Source organism: Mustela erminea, chromosome 2 (assembly GCF_009829155.1).
Source record: "Mustela erminea isolate mMusErm1 chromosome 2, mMusErm1.Pri, whole genome shotgun sequence".
NCBI lineage: Eukaryota > Metazoa > Chordata > Mammalia > Carnivora > Mustelidae > Mustela > Mustela erminea.
Window position 1 is genome coordinate 140627409 of NC_045615.1, and position 13122 is coordinate 140640530.

Genomic DNA, 13122 nt, shown 5'->3' on the forward strand with positions numbered 1-13122 from the left:
TTGATCTTTTGTTTGTTTTGATCTCTTAAGATTGTCCAAAAAAAATTCTTGTTCCTCCCTTCCCCTCAGCACAAACGTCATCCAAGTAGGCTCTGAACTGCTGTCAGTTAGAGATCTTCTTATCTGTACCGGTGGAGAGTAAGGGGCCCTTCAGAACCCAACGTTTGACACCCTTAGAACTCCTTACTGTAGTAGCTTACATAGCTGGTTTTCTTTTGGAAATAAAATTCTCAGGCTGTGGAACTGTAAATTCTGTTTATTACTTGACAGATTATTTTTTAATAGATCCTCTGTACTACTTTTCAGTGATACTGACTATAGGCAATAGGAATTTTTGAAATTAGGAATATTTTCTCTTGTTTCGAATAGACTTGGTGATTTATCATTTTTTCAGTAGTGCCTAAATTTTGATTCCAACTCCTAGCTAATTTATAGTCATCACCAGCCTTTTTTTTTTTTTTTTTTCACCACTAGGGTACAGGTATATTGGTGGGGTTCATACTTTGTTTTATTTTGTTGTTCATACTATATTTTATATTTTGTTCATACAAAACAGCCTTCTAGCTCTTAGGATGGTTAATATCATTGTGAACATTCTGGATATAGGTGAAGGTATCACTCATACCTAATGCGATTTCATGCCAGTGAGATAATTTTTCTGAGCATAGTAGGTAAAGGTGGTTAATGCCTAACGTGTTTTTCTCTCTTCGCCAAACCACAGACCCAGATGTAGCCTTTGTACCTTTGGGAATGACCGATTATTTAGTCATCGTGGAGGAGGATGATTCTGCCATCATACCTTGTCGCACGACTGACCCCGAGACTCCGGTCACCTTGATAAGCAGTGACGGGGTGGTGCACGCCTCCTATGACAGCAGACAGGGCTTCAATGGGACATTCAGCGTCGGGCCCTATATCTGTGAAGCTACCGTTAGGGGGAAGAAGTTCCAGACCATTCCATTTAATGTTTATGCTCTAAAAGGTACTTGAATCTTCTCTCTCCTTTACATAAAAGTTAAAAAAAGAATAATTCAATGTATATGGATGGGATTTTAAAAAAATCATAGTCCCTAGTAATGGAGACCCTAAATCTTGGGGGATTTCGCACCCCACCTTTGCCATAAAATGTTAGGCTGCCATCTGTGTCTGAAGTAATACTAAGCTTAGCATTACTAACGGCAAATGCTACTTTATCCCAGTAAGATTTCCTATTTCATCAGTTGACTTCAAAATACTGTGAGGAATTCTTTTCTCGCATAAGCCTCTTACTGTTGTACCCACATTCCTGACTACAGAGGCGCTAAATACAAACACACACCTGTGGGGGGTAGATGCCTCGATTAACTTCAATAACTTAAGATTCTGATTCTGAGCGAAGCTTGTTGCTGTAGCCCTCCCTTTGATGTGAGTGGTTCATGTGAATGGGAAGGAAGAATGTGTGTTCAGGGTCAGAAGTCTGGGGTTAGCAAATGCTACTGAACGCTGGGTAAGGTCCTTTTTATGCCAGCGCTGTGCTTGGTTCTAGAAAAGAACTGAGAATAGCTGAGTAGCAGGTCGGGGAGAGAGAGGGGGTAGGGGAGGAGCAGAGTGCCCAGATCAGTGCTGGTCAAGGCTGGTTGATTAAATGAATAAATACATCCATAAAGCTGGTTGCAGAAGAGGAAAGCCATCCTCAACTCAGATGCTCAGGGATGGGGTGCTCTGTTCCATTGGAATTTAGGTTTAGTATTGTTACTGTTGCGTGTGTAGGTATTTATGTGTGTGTGTGTGTGTGTGGGTGCTATTTTATAACTGTGCCAAATTACATATGTCTGCACAAAATTAAAGCTTCTGAGACTTTAAATATCTTGTCTTGATCACAGTGGTTTGAAAACTATTTTTTTATGGGCAGCTTGGTGGCTCAGTTTAAGTATCTGCCTTTGCCTTGGAGTCAGAGTCATATTCTTGGGGTTGTGAGACTGAACCCCGCATCAGGGCTTAAGATCTCGCTCTTCCTTTGCCCCCTCCCCCAAAACAAACACACAAAAAGCTTAAAAAAATATTTTTCAGGGTTTTAAAAAGGAAAGCAAACCCAAACCTTAAAATGGTTCTTAACTATATTACGGGTATTGAGGTCCTTGTGTCTGTTCTTCTTTTAAATAGCAACATCAGAACTTGATCTAGAAATGGAAGCTCTTAAAACTGTGTATAAGTCAGGGGAGACGATTGTGGTCACCTGTGCTGTCTTTAACAACGAGGTGGTCGACCTTCAGTGGACGTACCCCGGAGAAGTGGTAGGTACCTGTAGGGCTCTTGGTGGCATGGAGAAGAGCCCAGCAGGCCTGGAACACCTGTCACTGGTGGCGCAGGATCCCAGGCTTCTCAAGAACTCAGCTTCCCATCTCTGCAGTGAGCCTGTTCTACTAGATCACTTAATGGCTCTTTGGGCAGTGGGAGAGGTGGAGACGCTAGCTGCAGCAGACCTGCAGAATCTATAAAGGTGTACGCTGAGCCTTTTTCTTCCCCACAAGTCAGAAAGATATAGGAAGGTTCTATCTACATGGTTTTTGTCTGTCTGTCTGTCTGTCTGTCTAATTCCCTTTCCCTCCTGATTTGTACATTTCTGCTCCCTGTTCGATTTTTGGCATTTGATAGCTTCTCTCCTTTTACCCATTTCTTTCTCCTCTGCTTTGGCTTCCCCTCCTCCTCTCTCTCTGGGGCATCAGTTGGAAGTTGGGCATTTTCACATTCAACCTTAGGACCTCATGCATTGAAGAGACATTCATAGTCTGATACGCATACATCTTCCCTGGCTATGAGGAAGTTTGGTCTCACTGTTCATACTTGATTGGCCTTAATCCTTAAAGCATAAACATTCTGCTCACTTACTGAAAATAGACATTTTCCCCCCAAACCACAGTACCTGCATTTTGGCCCCAAAACACATAAGTATCAATTTTATAAAACAAAAGTTTTCATCAGGTAATAAAAACAATTCAGGTTTATTGTCATAATGTTATAAAATTGAGAGAAACAGAGGAGAAGGCACTTCCCAGGACATAACCATTAATATTTTAGGAAGATGAGTCCTTTCGGTACTTGGTATACAGAATAAACGTAATCATTACCAGGTATTAGGCTTTAAATAGTACTTTGTCGTATCCTTTTTCCTTTAACAGCATAGCACAGACACCTTACTATGTCATTTAATGTCCTTTTAAAATTCAATTTTCTAAGGAGATAGTCTAAGAACATTTTTTTTTAATTAGACTTTATTTTTTTAGAGCTGAGTAGTAAAATTGAGTGGTCGGTACAGAGATTTCCCATTAGCCTCTGTCCAGTGCATGCACAGCTCCCCGTTGTTATCGACAGCCCCGTGGGGTTGGTGGGGGGAGGACATTACAATCTAGGAACCTACATTGGCTCCTCATCCCCACCCATGGGCTGCAGCGTACATGAGGGTTCACTCTTCAGAGCTAGTTTTTGAAAGTTGGTTTTCCTCCTCTCCTGCTGTAGAAAGGCAAAGGCATCACCATGCTGGAGGAAATCAAGGTCCCGTCCATCAAATTGGTGTATACGCTGACGGTCCCCGAGGCCACGGTGAAAGATAGTGGAGATTACGAATGTGCTGCCCGCCAGGCCACCAGGGAGGTCAAAGAGATGAAGAAAGTCACCATTTCTGTCCATGGTACATTTCTGCTTTCTGAAATGTCAGTCGTCCCTGCTGCTCGCGATCCACTCTGGTAATCGTTACTTAATGGAAACTCTTCCCCCTACAGAGAAAGGGTTCATTGAAATCAAACCCAACTTCAGCCCGTTGGAAGCTGTCGACCTACATGAAGTCAAACATTTCGTGGTGGATGTGCAGGCCTACCCCCCTCCCAAGATATCCTGGCTGAAGGACAATCTGACTCTGATTGAAAATCTCACAGAGATCACCACGGACATAGAAAAGATTCAGGAAATCAGGTAAAGAAACACCCTTCCCACGTATGCATTTCTTTTTACTGTTTCTCTCGGGATAGACGGAGGTTTATGCAGGTCTGTGACACATGGATGGATCTAGAAAATGAGCAGTCTGACCTGGGAGATACTTGAAATCAGGTGCCTTTCATGATAACCATTGCCCTGGGCTGATACTGTTGATAAATATTTAACAATAAAATGAGAAGAAGGAACTAAAGAGCTGTGTTCCCAGTGAAAGACCATTTCCTGCATCCAGGACAGGATGGAGGAAGGAAGTCAAGTGGGACCCACTTGAGCTGAAGATACTTGATGACATCCACCATCTGTATGGCAAGGAGATGACGTATGATGAGGCCATTCATCACCTAAACCTACATGAAACAAAACATCGCTAGTTTCATCAGAAACACATTTGCCCAAAGGAGGCTTCGGCTGGAGATAGGAGTAGTGGCTGCTTAGACCTGGTTTAGAGCAAATGGATTCTCACTCCCCGAGGAGACAGTCTCCGGCCCCCATCTCTTACGTAGGGGTGGAGTAAGTTACCTTGGCCTCAGTCTCCATGTCTATAAAGTAAGGTTAAGAGTATCTATGTCCTTCAAGGCAGGGAATTAGACCAGATGACATCTTGATGTCTTGACGTCTTGACGTCTCTTGCAGTTTTTAAATTCTGATTGGAATCCCAGAGCAGAAGGCACATCCTGCACCAGGTTTTCTGACCCCGTGCCGTCATCAGAAACCATGCCAGAGAGGCGCATGTCAGTCCTCTCTTTCTGGCCCTCAGGGAAGAAGGGCAGACCCTCTCTCCTCGGTTCACTTCACCTTGGGACTTGCTTGCTTCTTTGTGAGATAAATCCCATGTGTCACTGAGAAGTAGTATCTGAGCAAACAGTTTTATAGCCTCTGGAGTACAGTGATGTTAAGAGTGTCGAGTGCTGAATCTGGAGGGCTTTTCTGATGACACAAGGGGAAGGTGTGCAAAGACATGGGCAGGGCCAAACTTGACCTAGGGCTGTGAGGTCAGAGAGGAGCAGGGTAGTCCTGGTACAGCTAACCCTTGGGATGCTTGTAGGCATGCTCTCCGCAGGCCAGAGTGAGAGTCACGACCAGACAAAGCTCGCCAGTGGAAAGGTGTGGGAAAGCTGCCTGTGAAAGTGATCCAAGAGCGCGTAGCACAGATTTGCCTAGTTCCCATGGTGGGCCAGGGACCATAAGGATGAATGCACTGAATGGGGGATATGGCTTCCCCGGAGCTTTGGACTAGTGGATCTGCCAGTTTCCTTGGCTGAGCCAGTGGAGACAGTGAATGACAGAGGATCATGTGGTGACGACTAGCTAGGAGTGCCTACGGGGACTCGCTCAGAAAGTTCTGGTCTGGAGCACGTCCCGCATGGTCCCCGGTGGACAAAGCAGCCCCCTGTGCTCCCATTAACGGTGTTGGTGCCTGGCATCTTGGGCTAGAAGACTATGTTTACAGCATAACTTTGGGGCTTCAAAATCCTTCCACACGTATAATTTCATTGAATTCATTCTGGAAAGGACACTGTACTGTAGCACATGATAGTTATCCCACACTACACGTAAGGACGCCGAGGCGTGGAGGATTTCATGATGCCCCAGCTCTTCTCACTTGGTGACCAGAGCTTTTCCCATCCATCCCGTTGCTTTTCAGCACTGTGGTGTTTTACTTACTCGTTTATTTAAAGATTCATTTATTTTAAAGATTGATATTTTTATTTGACATAGCAAGAGAGCACAAGCAGGGGGAGTTGAAGCGGGAGAAGCAGGCTCCTCACTGAGCAGGGAGCCCAGTGCGAGGCTCGATCCCAGGACTCGGAGATCATGACCTGAGTTGAAGGCAGACACTTAACCTGCTAAGCCTCCGCGGCGCTCTTGTGAGGCTTCAAAAAGAAGGGCAATCAAATGGGCAAATACTTTATTGATGAACCCACACAAACACACAGAGCCAGATGTCATTTATAATACATGGAAGAAATCTTCAGGGGAAACTTCCCTTTAATAAAGTATGAAGAAATAGATTTTTCTAATTTCTTCTAATAGGCAATGCAATATTTTGCTTTATCGGTATTGAAGCATAAAGAAGTTGCATTGGAAGAAGCCTTGCTCCATTGCTGCCGCCATGTGCCCTGGTCTCTCTGCCTCCCCTAGCTGAGGGAAATAACCTTTATTAGTTTCATTAGATTCTTCTGAAACCTTCTAGAGTTTTCTTTAAGCAAATACCAGCAAGTAGGAAGGTTAAGTCCTGGAGATCTCTCCATGACAGTGTGCAGACTGTGTCAGCATTCTTTCTTCAAGAATGCCCCCATTGTTTGGCTGTACCACCTCAATGATGGATAATTAGGGGAAGCAGGTATTTTTAAAAAGGTAAAAATCAAGTTTTTGTTTTGTTTGTTTTTTTTTTAAAAGGAAAGTTGGGATGTGTCTGTTTTGTTCAGAAGTCAGGCCTTAACAGAACCGATTGCTGTTCTAGCCACATAAGCTGTTGCTCATCAAGATACATGGTCTTCGTTTGAGAATTAAGTGTCTGTAAGTCAGACCTTCACTGTGTAGAAAGGGCACCGAAAATCCCAGAAAAGTGATGATGCAGACTAAAAAAAAGAGTATGTTTTTACTTTTTACAAAATCAGACTTGAACGTGAACATGGTAACTGTTGGAACAGTTGGCATCTGTTTGGCTCCGACTTGCTGACACAGAGTCCTTGTCATTTCAGATATCGGAGCAAATTAAAGCTGATCCGTGCTAAGGAGGAAGACAGTGGTCATTACACAATTGTCGTTCAAAACGAAGACGATGTGAAGAGCTATACTTTTGAACTCTTAACTCAAGGTGCGTCAGGCAGTATGAAGCTAATGGTAGCCCAGTGACTGTGTGAATGAGTGCGCCCCCCCTCCCCCCCACGGCCAAGGAGAGCCTGGCATTTTCCTCCCAGCGGGTGAAGAGAAAAACAGCACTTCATGGGAAATGCAGTGGGTGTAGACGTCACCTGTCAGGGAGAGCTTTGTTGGCCTTACGAATTCACACAGTTCTGGGAAGTTCCGGGCTGCTCTGTAACAGTCTGGGGGAATTCCTAGCTTACAACACCACCTGCTTCTCAGTCTGGCTCCTCCAGTTCTTGGAAGAGGAAAGTGATGGTTTTGGTCCAGATGACCTCAGGTGGTTCTGGAGAGTTTTAGCCTTTTTGCTTAGCTCCCCTCACTGGCATCCACGGCGCAGTGGCCCTTACTTACCAGGAGGGCGTGCCTCAGTCTCTCCATGTTCACGTCCAGCCCTTGTTCGCTGGATACCTGCCATGTGCCCAGGACTTCTTACAGGCTCCCTTAACCCTCCCAGTAAACCTATGATACAAATGCTAGCATATTTCTAATTTATTTGAGCAAGGATTTAAAAAAAAAAATCTTTAAGAGCTAGTCACATTCTACAGATGCACTTTGGTAAATGCTGCTTTACATTATATACCCTGGCTGAATCCATTAGTTAAACCCCAAGCCCCAAGACAGCTTTAAGAACCTCCTTGCTTTTCAAGCCAAATAGCCACAGGGGCCTTTGCTTTCCTCACTCCAGATTTAGAACACCACAGGACACAAATCCCTAAACACTGCAACTGTGAAAATGCTCTTAACCAAGTGGGTCTATGCAGAGTGGAGCCTGCAACTGCTTTCAGCCCCTTCTTGGGGGTTACTCGCTTGACAGTTTCGAATGCGGGGGGGTGGGGAGGAGACGAATTATGAAACTGGGGCTCACAGGAGCTCCGGGACCCAGACCATTCGATTCTGATGGCCCTTCCCCTCTTGGCAGTTCCCTCTTCCATTCTGGACTTGGTCGACGACCACCATGGCACTACGGGGGGCCAGACCGTGAGATGCACCGCTGAAGGGACGCCACTTCCTGACATCGAGTGGATGGTTTGCAAGGATATTAAGAAGTACGGAAACTAGAGGTTTCTTTCTCATTGGTGGTCAGAATGTTTCTTCCTTGATTCAAAGAACTTGAGATGCATTTTCTTTCTTTGGCTTTCCCTTCTTTTGTGATTCTTCCTGGGCCAAAGTCCCATAAATTCCAGGCTAGGATCTTAAGCATAGGCCTGGCGTGCCTGCGTGGATGGTATGCGTGCCCGTGCACCTGTGTGGTCATGAGTACTGTAAGGAGGAGGTTCCAAACTCGTACCAGATTTCTCTAAGGGTGCCTCATCAGAAAAGAAGATGAATTTAAAGGACCACAGCTCCAAGAGAGGATTTTTACTACCTGGCCCACTTCACCTTCTAGGTCTTACAGGGTGAGCTTTATTTGGTAGCTAGACTGGCGTGTGAACAGAAGTGACAGTCTTGTGCACGGTGACTGCCCCCTTTGCCTACCTGCTGTCTGGACGGAGTTAACTCACCAGTTCCTCTTTGACCCACCATCTGTCCACCTTTTCTGATGGGCCTTGGAGCAATGTGCCCATGGTGACCACGTTTGGGAGCCTCGATTGTTTCTCTTGGGGGCTGAGAGTCCTAGACCTCCCCCTTAGGGCAGAATGACAGGACTGGGATCTTGACTGGGGCTGGAATCTAGGTCTCATAACTCAGCCAGTGGATCACTCCAACCCTACTGAGACAGTGTAGGTGGGGAGAAGAAGAGGGAGCCAGGCGTTTACAGTGGCTGGGCAGTTGGAATAGTTAAACATTCTTGAAGTAGATCTGATCCATTGGCTCATGGGTTCAAGGCTTGGAATTGGTAGTTACATTTGATGGAACTAACTTCTACTTTGCCTGCTTCATCAGCAGTTAACTTTGAATTATCCGCATATAGGTTATCCTCTGTTGGGTCTTTGCAAATGAGTTCCATGTTAATATGCACATAAAATAAAGTCTACTTGTAGCAACCGCAGATGCAGGCGAGGTCAGAATGGCTGCCACCGTCGATGATTCTCTCTGCTTTGCTCACCTCCATTATCCTGATAACTGGTTTTAAATGAATGTCTTTTTCTCCCCAGGTGTAATAATGAAACTTCATGGGCGATTTTGGCCAGCAATATCTCAAACATCATCACGGAGGTCCACCCCCGAGACAGGAGTACTGTAGAGGGACGAGTGACATTCACCAGAGTGGAGGAGACCATCGCTGTCCGATGTCTGGCCAAGAACCCCCTTGGGGCTGAGAGCCGAGAGCTGAAGCTGGTGGCTCCCAGTGAGTTGCTCTTAGTCAACACCCAAGCCCTTTCTCACGCAGGCAGAACCTTGAATCCCAGATGGGGTCTGAAAGGAATGAAGGTCCCAAGGCAGAAATTCAGCTCTGAATGCTTTTAAAGGGCTTTCTCTGGGCTTCCATGAGGGAACCCTTTCTTTCGGATTCTGACCCCAAACTGCATCTGGAGGAGGCATCCGAGGCATTCTGCCTGTCTAGCAGGGTAGCTGGTCGGTCTCTGTAGTCTGAGTGCGGGGATGGATGATGGGGAAGGAGGATCTTCTGCCTTGTTGCTCCTTGGAACTGTCGAGACAGGTTGCATTCTTAAAATAATAATAATAATAAATCAACGAAGCCCAAAGTATAATATAAACAAAATGCAGCCTTTCAAAATAAACCGAACCTACATGGCTTTCAGTCCCATTTATCAGTCTTTACATTCCAGCCCACCTTCTGTCTAGAAGTTTAACGTTGTGGCACCTTTGGAACAAGTGCTATTTTTCCCTGATGGAATTTTGTTCCCTCTCTTCTAAGGGAAGATCTGGGTAGTGTTAGATCATGTTAGATGATTGAGAGGCGGTATCACCCATCCTTAAAATGAGCCAGGCAGCCTTGGTGCTTCTCCCCCAGAAGGGAGAGGTTTCCGACCCACACACAACCACATCACCTTCCCGCCCTCCTGCGTGTTTGTGGAAATTTCTACCTCACGCAGCCTTTCTCCTTCAGCACTGCGATCCGAGCTCACTGTGGCCGCTGCGGTCCTCGTGCTGCTGGTGATTGTGATCGTCTCACTCATTGTCCTGGTTGTCATTTGGAAACAGGTAGGTATTTTTCTCCAAGAACAAAAACCCTTGAGGCCACTAAGAACAAGAAGAATGGCGGTCTAGTTCAGGGCTTGGCACAGAGAAGGAGCTCAGTAACGATGTGTTGAATGTGTCAGTCCTGCTGTGTTCTGGTCGCTTGGCTGCGGTCAAGCTTCGGCGCCTTTGGGCTTTGGTAATCACCAGCTACCTGTTGTGCTCATTTGTAGAAACCGAGGTATGAAATCCGTTGGAGGGTCATTGAATCCATCAGCCCTGATGGACATGAATATATTTATGTGGACCCAATGCAGCTGCCTTATGACTCGAGATGGGAGTTTCCAAGAGATGGACTTGTGCTTGGTAAGCGCCTCCTGGGCTGATCCCCTGACTCCCCTTTGATTTGGACATGACCTTTTATAGCCTTGTACAGGGATTAGGGATCTGAACTTACACTCAGTTAGAGCTAGGCAATAGAAATTGGCTTTCAGAAATATTTTTCTGTCTTGAAAATGAATGAATTATATCACTGCCGTGGTTTTTATTAAAAAAATCTCGTTCCAGGGGCACCCAGGTGGCTCAGTCAGGTAAACATCTCTGATTTCGGCTCAGACCATGATCTCGGGGTCCTGGGATCGAGTCCCGCATCAGGCTCCGCCCTCGGCAGGGAGTCTTCATGTCCCTCTGCCCTTTCCCCCTGCTTGTGCGCTCTTTCAAATAAATAAATAAAAAAATCTTAAAAAAAATAAAAACATAAATAAAAATCTTGGTCTATAGCAGATTATGGTTAAAGAAAATTTTACGGGGGCTGGAATGTACAGAGGAGAGGTGAATGTGAGAATGTCCTGCCAAAGAGAGTCGTTGAGATGGCTTGGCTTTGGCAGTGACCGAATTGATGAGATGAATTTATGTGACTGAAAAGGAACAGACAAGAATTGAATGAGGACAACCACACAGGGTATTACAATCTAGCCCAGTCTGAGGATGTATTAGATGCTTCTTTAGAAATGTATATAGGATATAAAAACACAGGTACTTTCCAAAGCAAAACATGTAAAAAGAATGAAGCCAACTTACCGCAAACTTTTCAGGTATTTCAGTCTAGGGCTGAGAACTGAGTACGTGAATTAGTTCAAGGAATTTCTTTCTTAAATCACATCATGGCTGAATGAAAACAGGACAAAGACAAAAAGCAGATGAACATGGGGGGTGGGGGAAGCAAAGGGAAAATAAGATGAAAACAGAGAAAGAGGCAAACCATAAGAGACTCTTAGCTGTAAGGAAAAAAAAACAAGGTTTCTGGGCCGGGGAGGTGGGTAGGAGCATAGGGTAGGGTCATTGGGTGATGGGGATTAAGGAGGGCACTTGATACAATGAGCACTGGGTGTTACTTGCAACTGATCACTAAATTCTACTTCTGAAACTAATAATACAGTATATATTAACTAAATTGAACTTAAAGAAAAAAAGACAAGTGAAAGACTAGAGGTTGTGTCCATGGGAACACACTAGACCCACTTGTCTTATTCCCAAGTGCAGCAAGTTTAGGTCGTCTTAACTGAAATCAAACACGATGTCCTAGTTACTTCAATGTCAACTACTTGTACCTGGAAATGAAGCTCGATCATCTCTTCCTCCCACCAATTGGACCCCTACCACCCCTACCCCCTGTCAATTTTACAGAAAGAGCAGAGGACTTAAAGTAGTAAAATGTGGGGGAAAAGGGTGACACCCCTAACATGCTGAGAGGCATTTCTGTGTGTCTCTGCTCCTATGTGTTCCCCTAAGGCAGCCATACGTTTCTGGGTACAGTCTCCCACATGGACACGTGCACACACGCACTGCTGGTTGCTAGTCCCTTATGAGCCAAGTCTTCCCTCGGCTGTTTACTTACGTCACCACCAGCGTGGAGCCAAGCGTGGCTCCCGGGGTGCAGTAGCCTGTGACATTCCTGGTCCTTCCGACAAGCAGCGGCAAGGACACCAGCCTGAGGTTCACTTCTTCACGCCTCGGAATCAGTGAGGTCTCGGAGGGATTTCCAGTGGATAAGGTCTTAACTGCTGCAAAAGATGTGTCTGTTCGCATGTGGAGAACTGAAGGGTAGAGAAGCAGGGGTTTTGGGCGAGAGAGCCACAGGAACGGGGTCCTTGGAGCCTGCGGACTGGCCCCGCACTAGAGCTGGGAGAAAGCTCACATCAGGGAATGATGCGCCACCCTCACTTCTGCCCGAGGATCCCTTTCCCTTGCAAATGGTATTTGATGAAAGCAGTTGCACTGATTTCCTTCTGTGGGCTCTGTTCTGGTCTCAAACTTGCTGACATGCAGGAATCATGACGGTTACTCCATCCTGGAGGAACAGCCTCCCCCCCTGCCCCGCCTCCCCACTGGCCCCCTGCGCTTTGGGGCAAGCCTACCGCTGACTGTGCTGAATAAAACCAAGGGGATGGCGCTACATTTCACCCGTGTTAATGGTTCTGATTGCTCGCAGGTCGGATCCTGGGATCTGGTGCGTTTGGGAAAGTGGTTGAAGGAACTGCCTATGGGTTAAGCCGTTCCCAGCCTGTCATGAAAGTAGCCGTGAAGATGCTAAAACGTAAGTGCCCTTTCCTGGGATTTTTTTTTTAAATCAAAGTGAGTCCAGTGTGTGCCACATTAAGGACCAGATCTTGGTTTTTTCCGATTCCAGGTTTTCTGTGTCTTTAGGCTCTTTTTTCTTCCGGGTCATTTAGATGATTCTCGTTGCCTGTATGTTGGAAAATCAGGAGTTATTTTTGGTGACTTCTTTTTACCTTGAAGACTAGGGGTTATTAGACCAAGTTACTCTGTGTTTCTCTTTTAGACTTTCGGTAAATAAAAGCTATCCGGTCGTGGGGTTGGCCGCGTTACTGGGTTTTTTTGGGAGGTAAAGGGCTTGAAATGATGGGAGATTGATTCTTCAACAGCCACAGCCAGATCCAGTGAGAAGCAAGCTCTCATGTCGGAACTGAAGATAATGACTCACCTGGGGCCACATTTGAACATTGTGAACTTGCTGGGAGCCTGTACCAAGTCAGGTAGGCTTCCCGACCTGGGAGGGAGGATGTAAGACCTTAACTCTCTGCCTCCGAACATGCCAGCAAATACAAGTCCCCTGAACGGAGTTGCCTGACGTCCACTGAATCGTTGGAAGCTCCTCGTTTTGAGAATCATCTCGTG

General features: G+C 45.8%; 1 protein-coding gene across 5 annotated transcripts in view; it reads left to right on the forward strand.

Annotated features, from left to right (window-relative positions):
- The window catches only part of PDGFRA (platelet derived growth factor receptor alpha), a 45103-nt gene that overhangs the window by 16874 nt on the left and 15107 nt on the right, over window positions 1-13122 (forward strand). For all 5 annotated transcript variants that reach the window (XM_032334299.1, XM_032334296.1, XM_032334300.1 and 2 more), the window contains exons 4-14: window positions 722-982; window positions 2143-2273; window positions 3496-3667; window positions 3759-3948; window positions 6675-6790; window positions 7760-7886; window positions 8937-9130; window positions 9854-9948; window positions 10158-10290; window positions 12416-12520; window positions 12870-12980. In XM_032334299.1, the coding sequence (XP_032190190.1) occupies window positions 722-982; window positions 2143-2273; window positions 3496-3667; window positions 3759-3948; window positions 6675-6790; window positions 7760-7886; window positions 8937-9130; window positions 9854-9948; window positions 10158-10290; window positions 12416-12520; window positions 12870-12980 (1635 nt within the window). The remainder of the gene's footprint in view (window positions 1-721; window positions 983-2142; window positions 2274-3495; window positions 3668-3758; window positions 3949-6674; window positions 6791-7759; window positions 7887-8936; window positions 9131-9853; window positions 9949-10157; window positions 10291-12415; window positions 12521-12869; window positions 12981-13122) is intronic.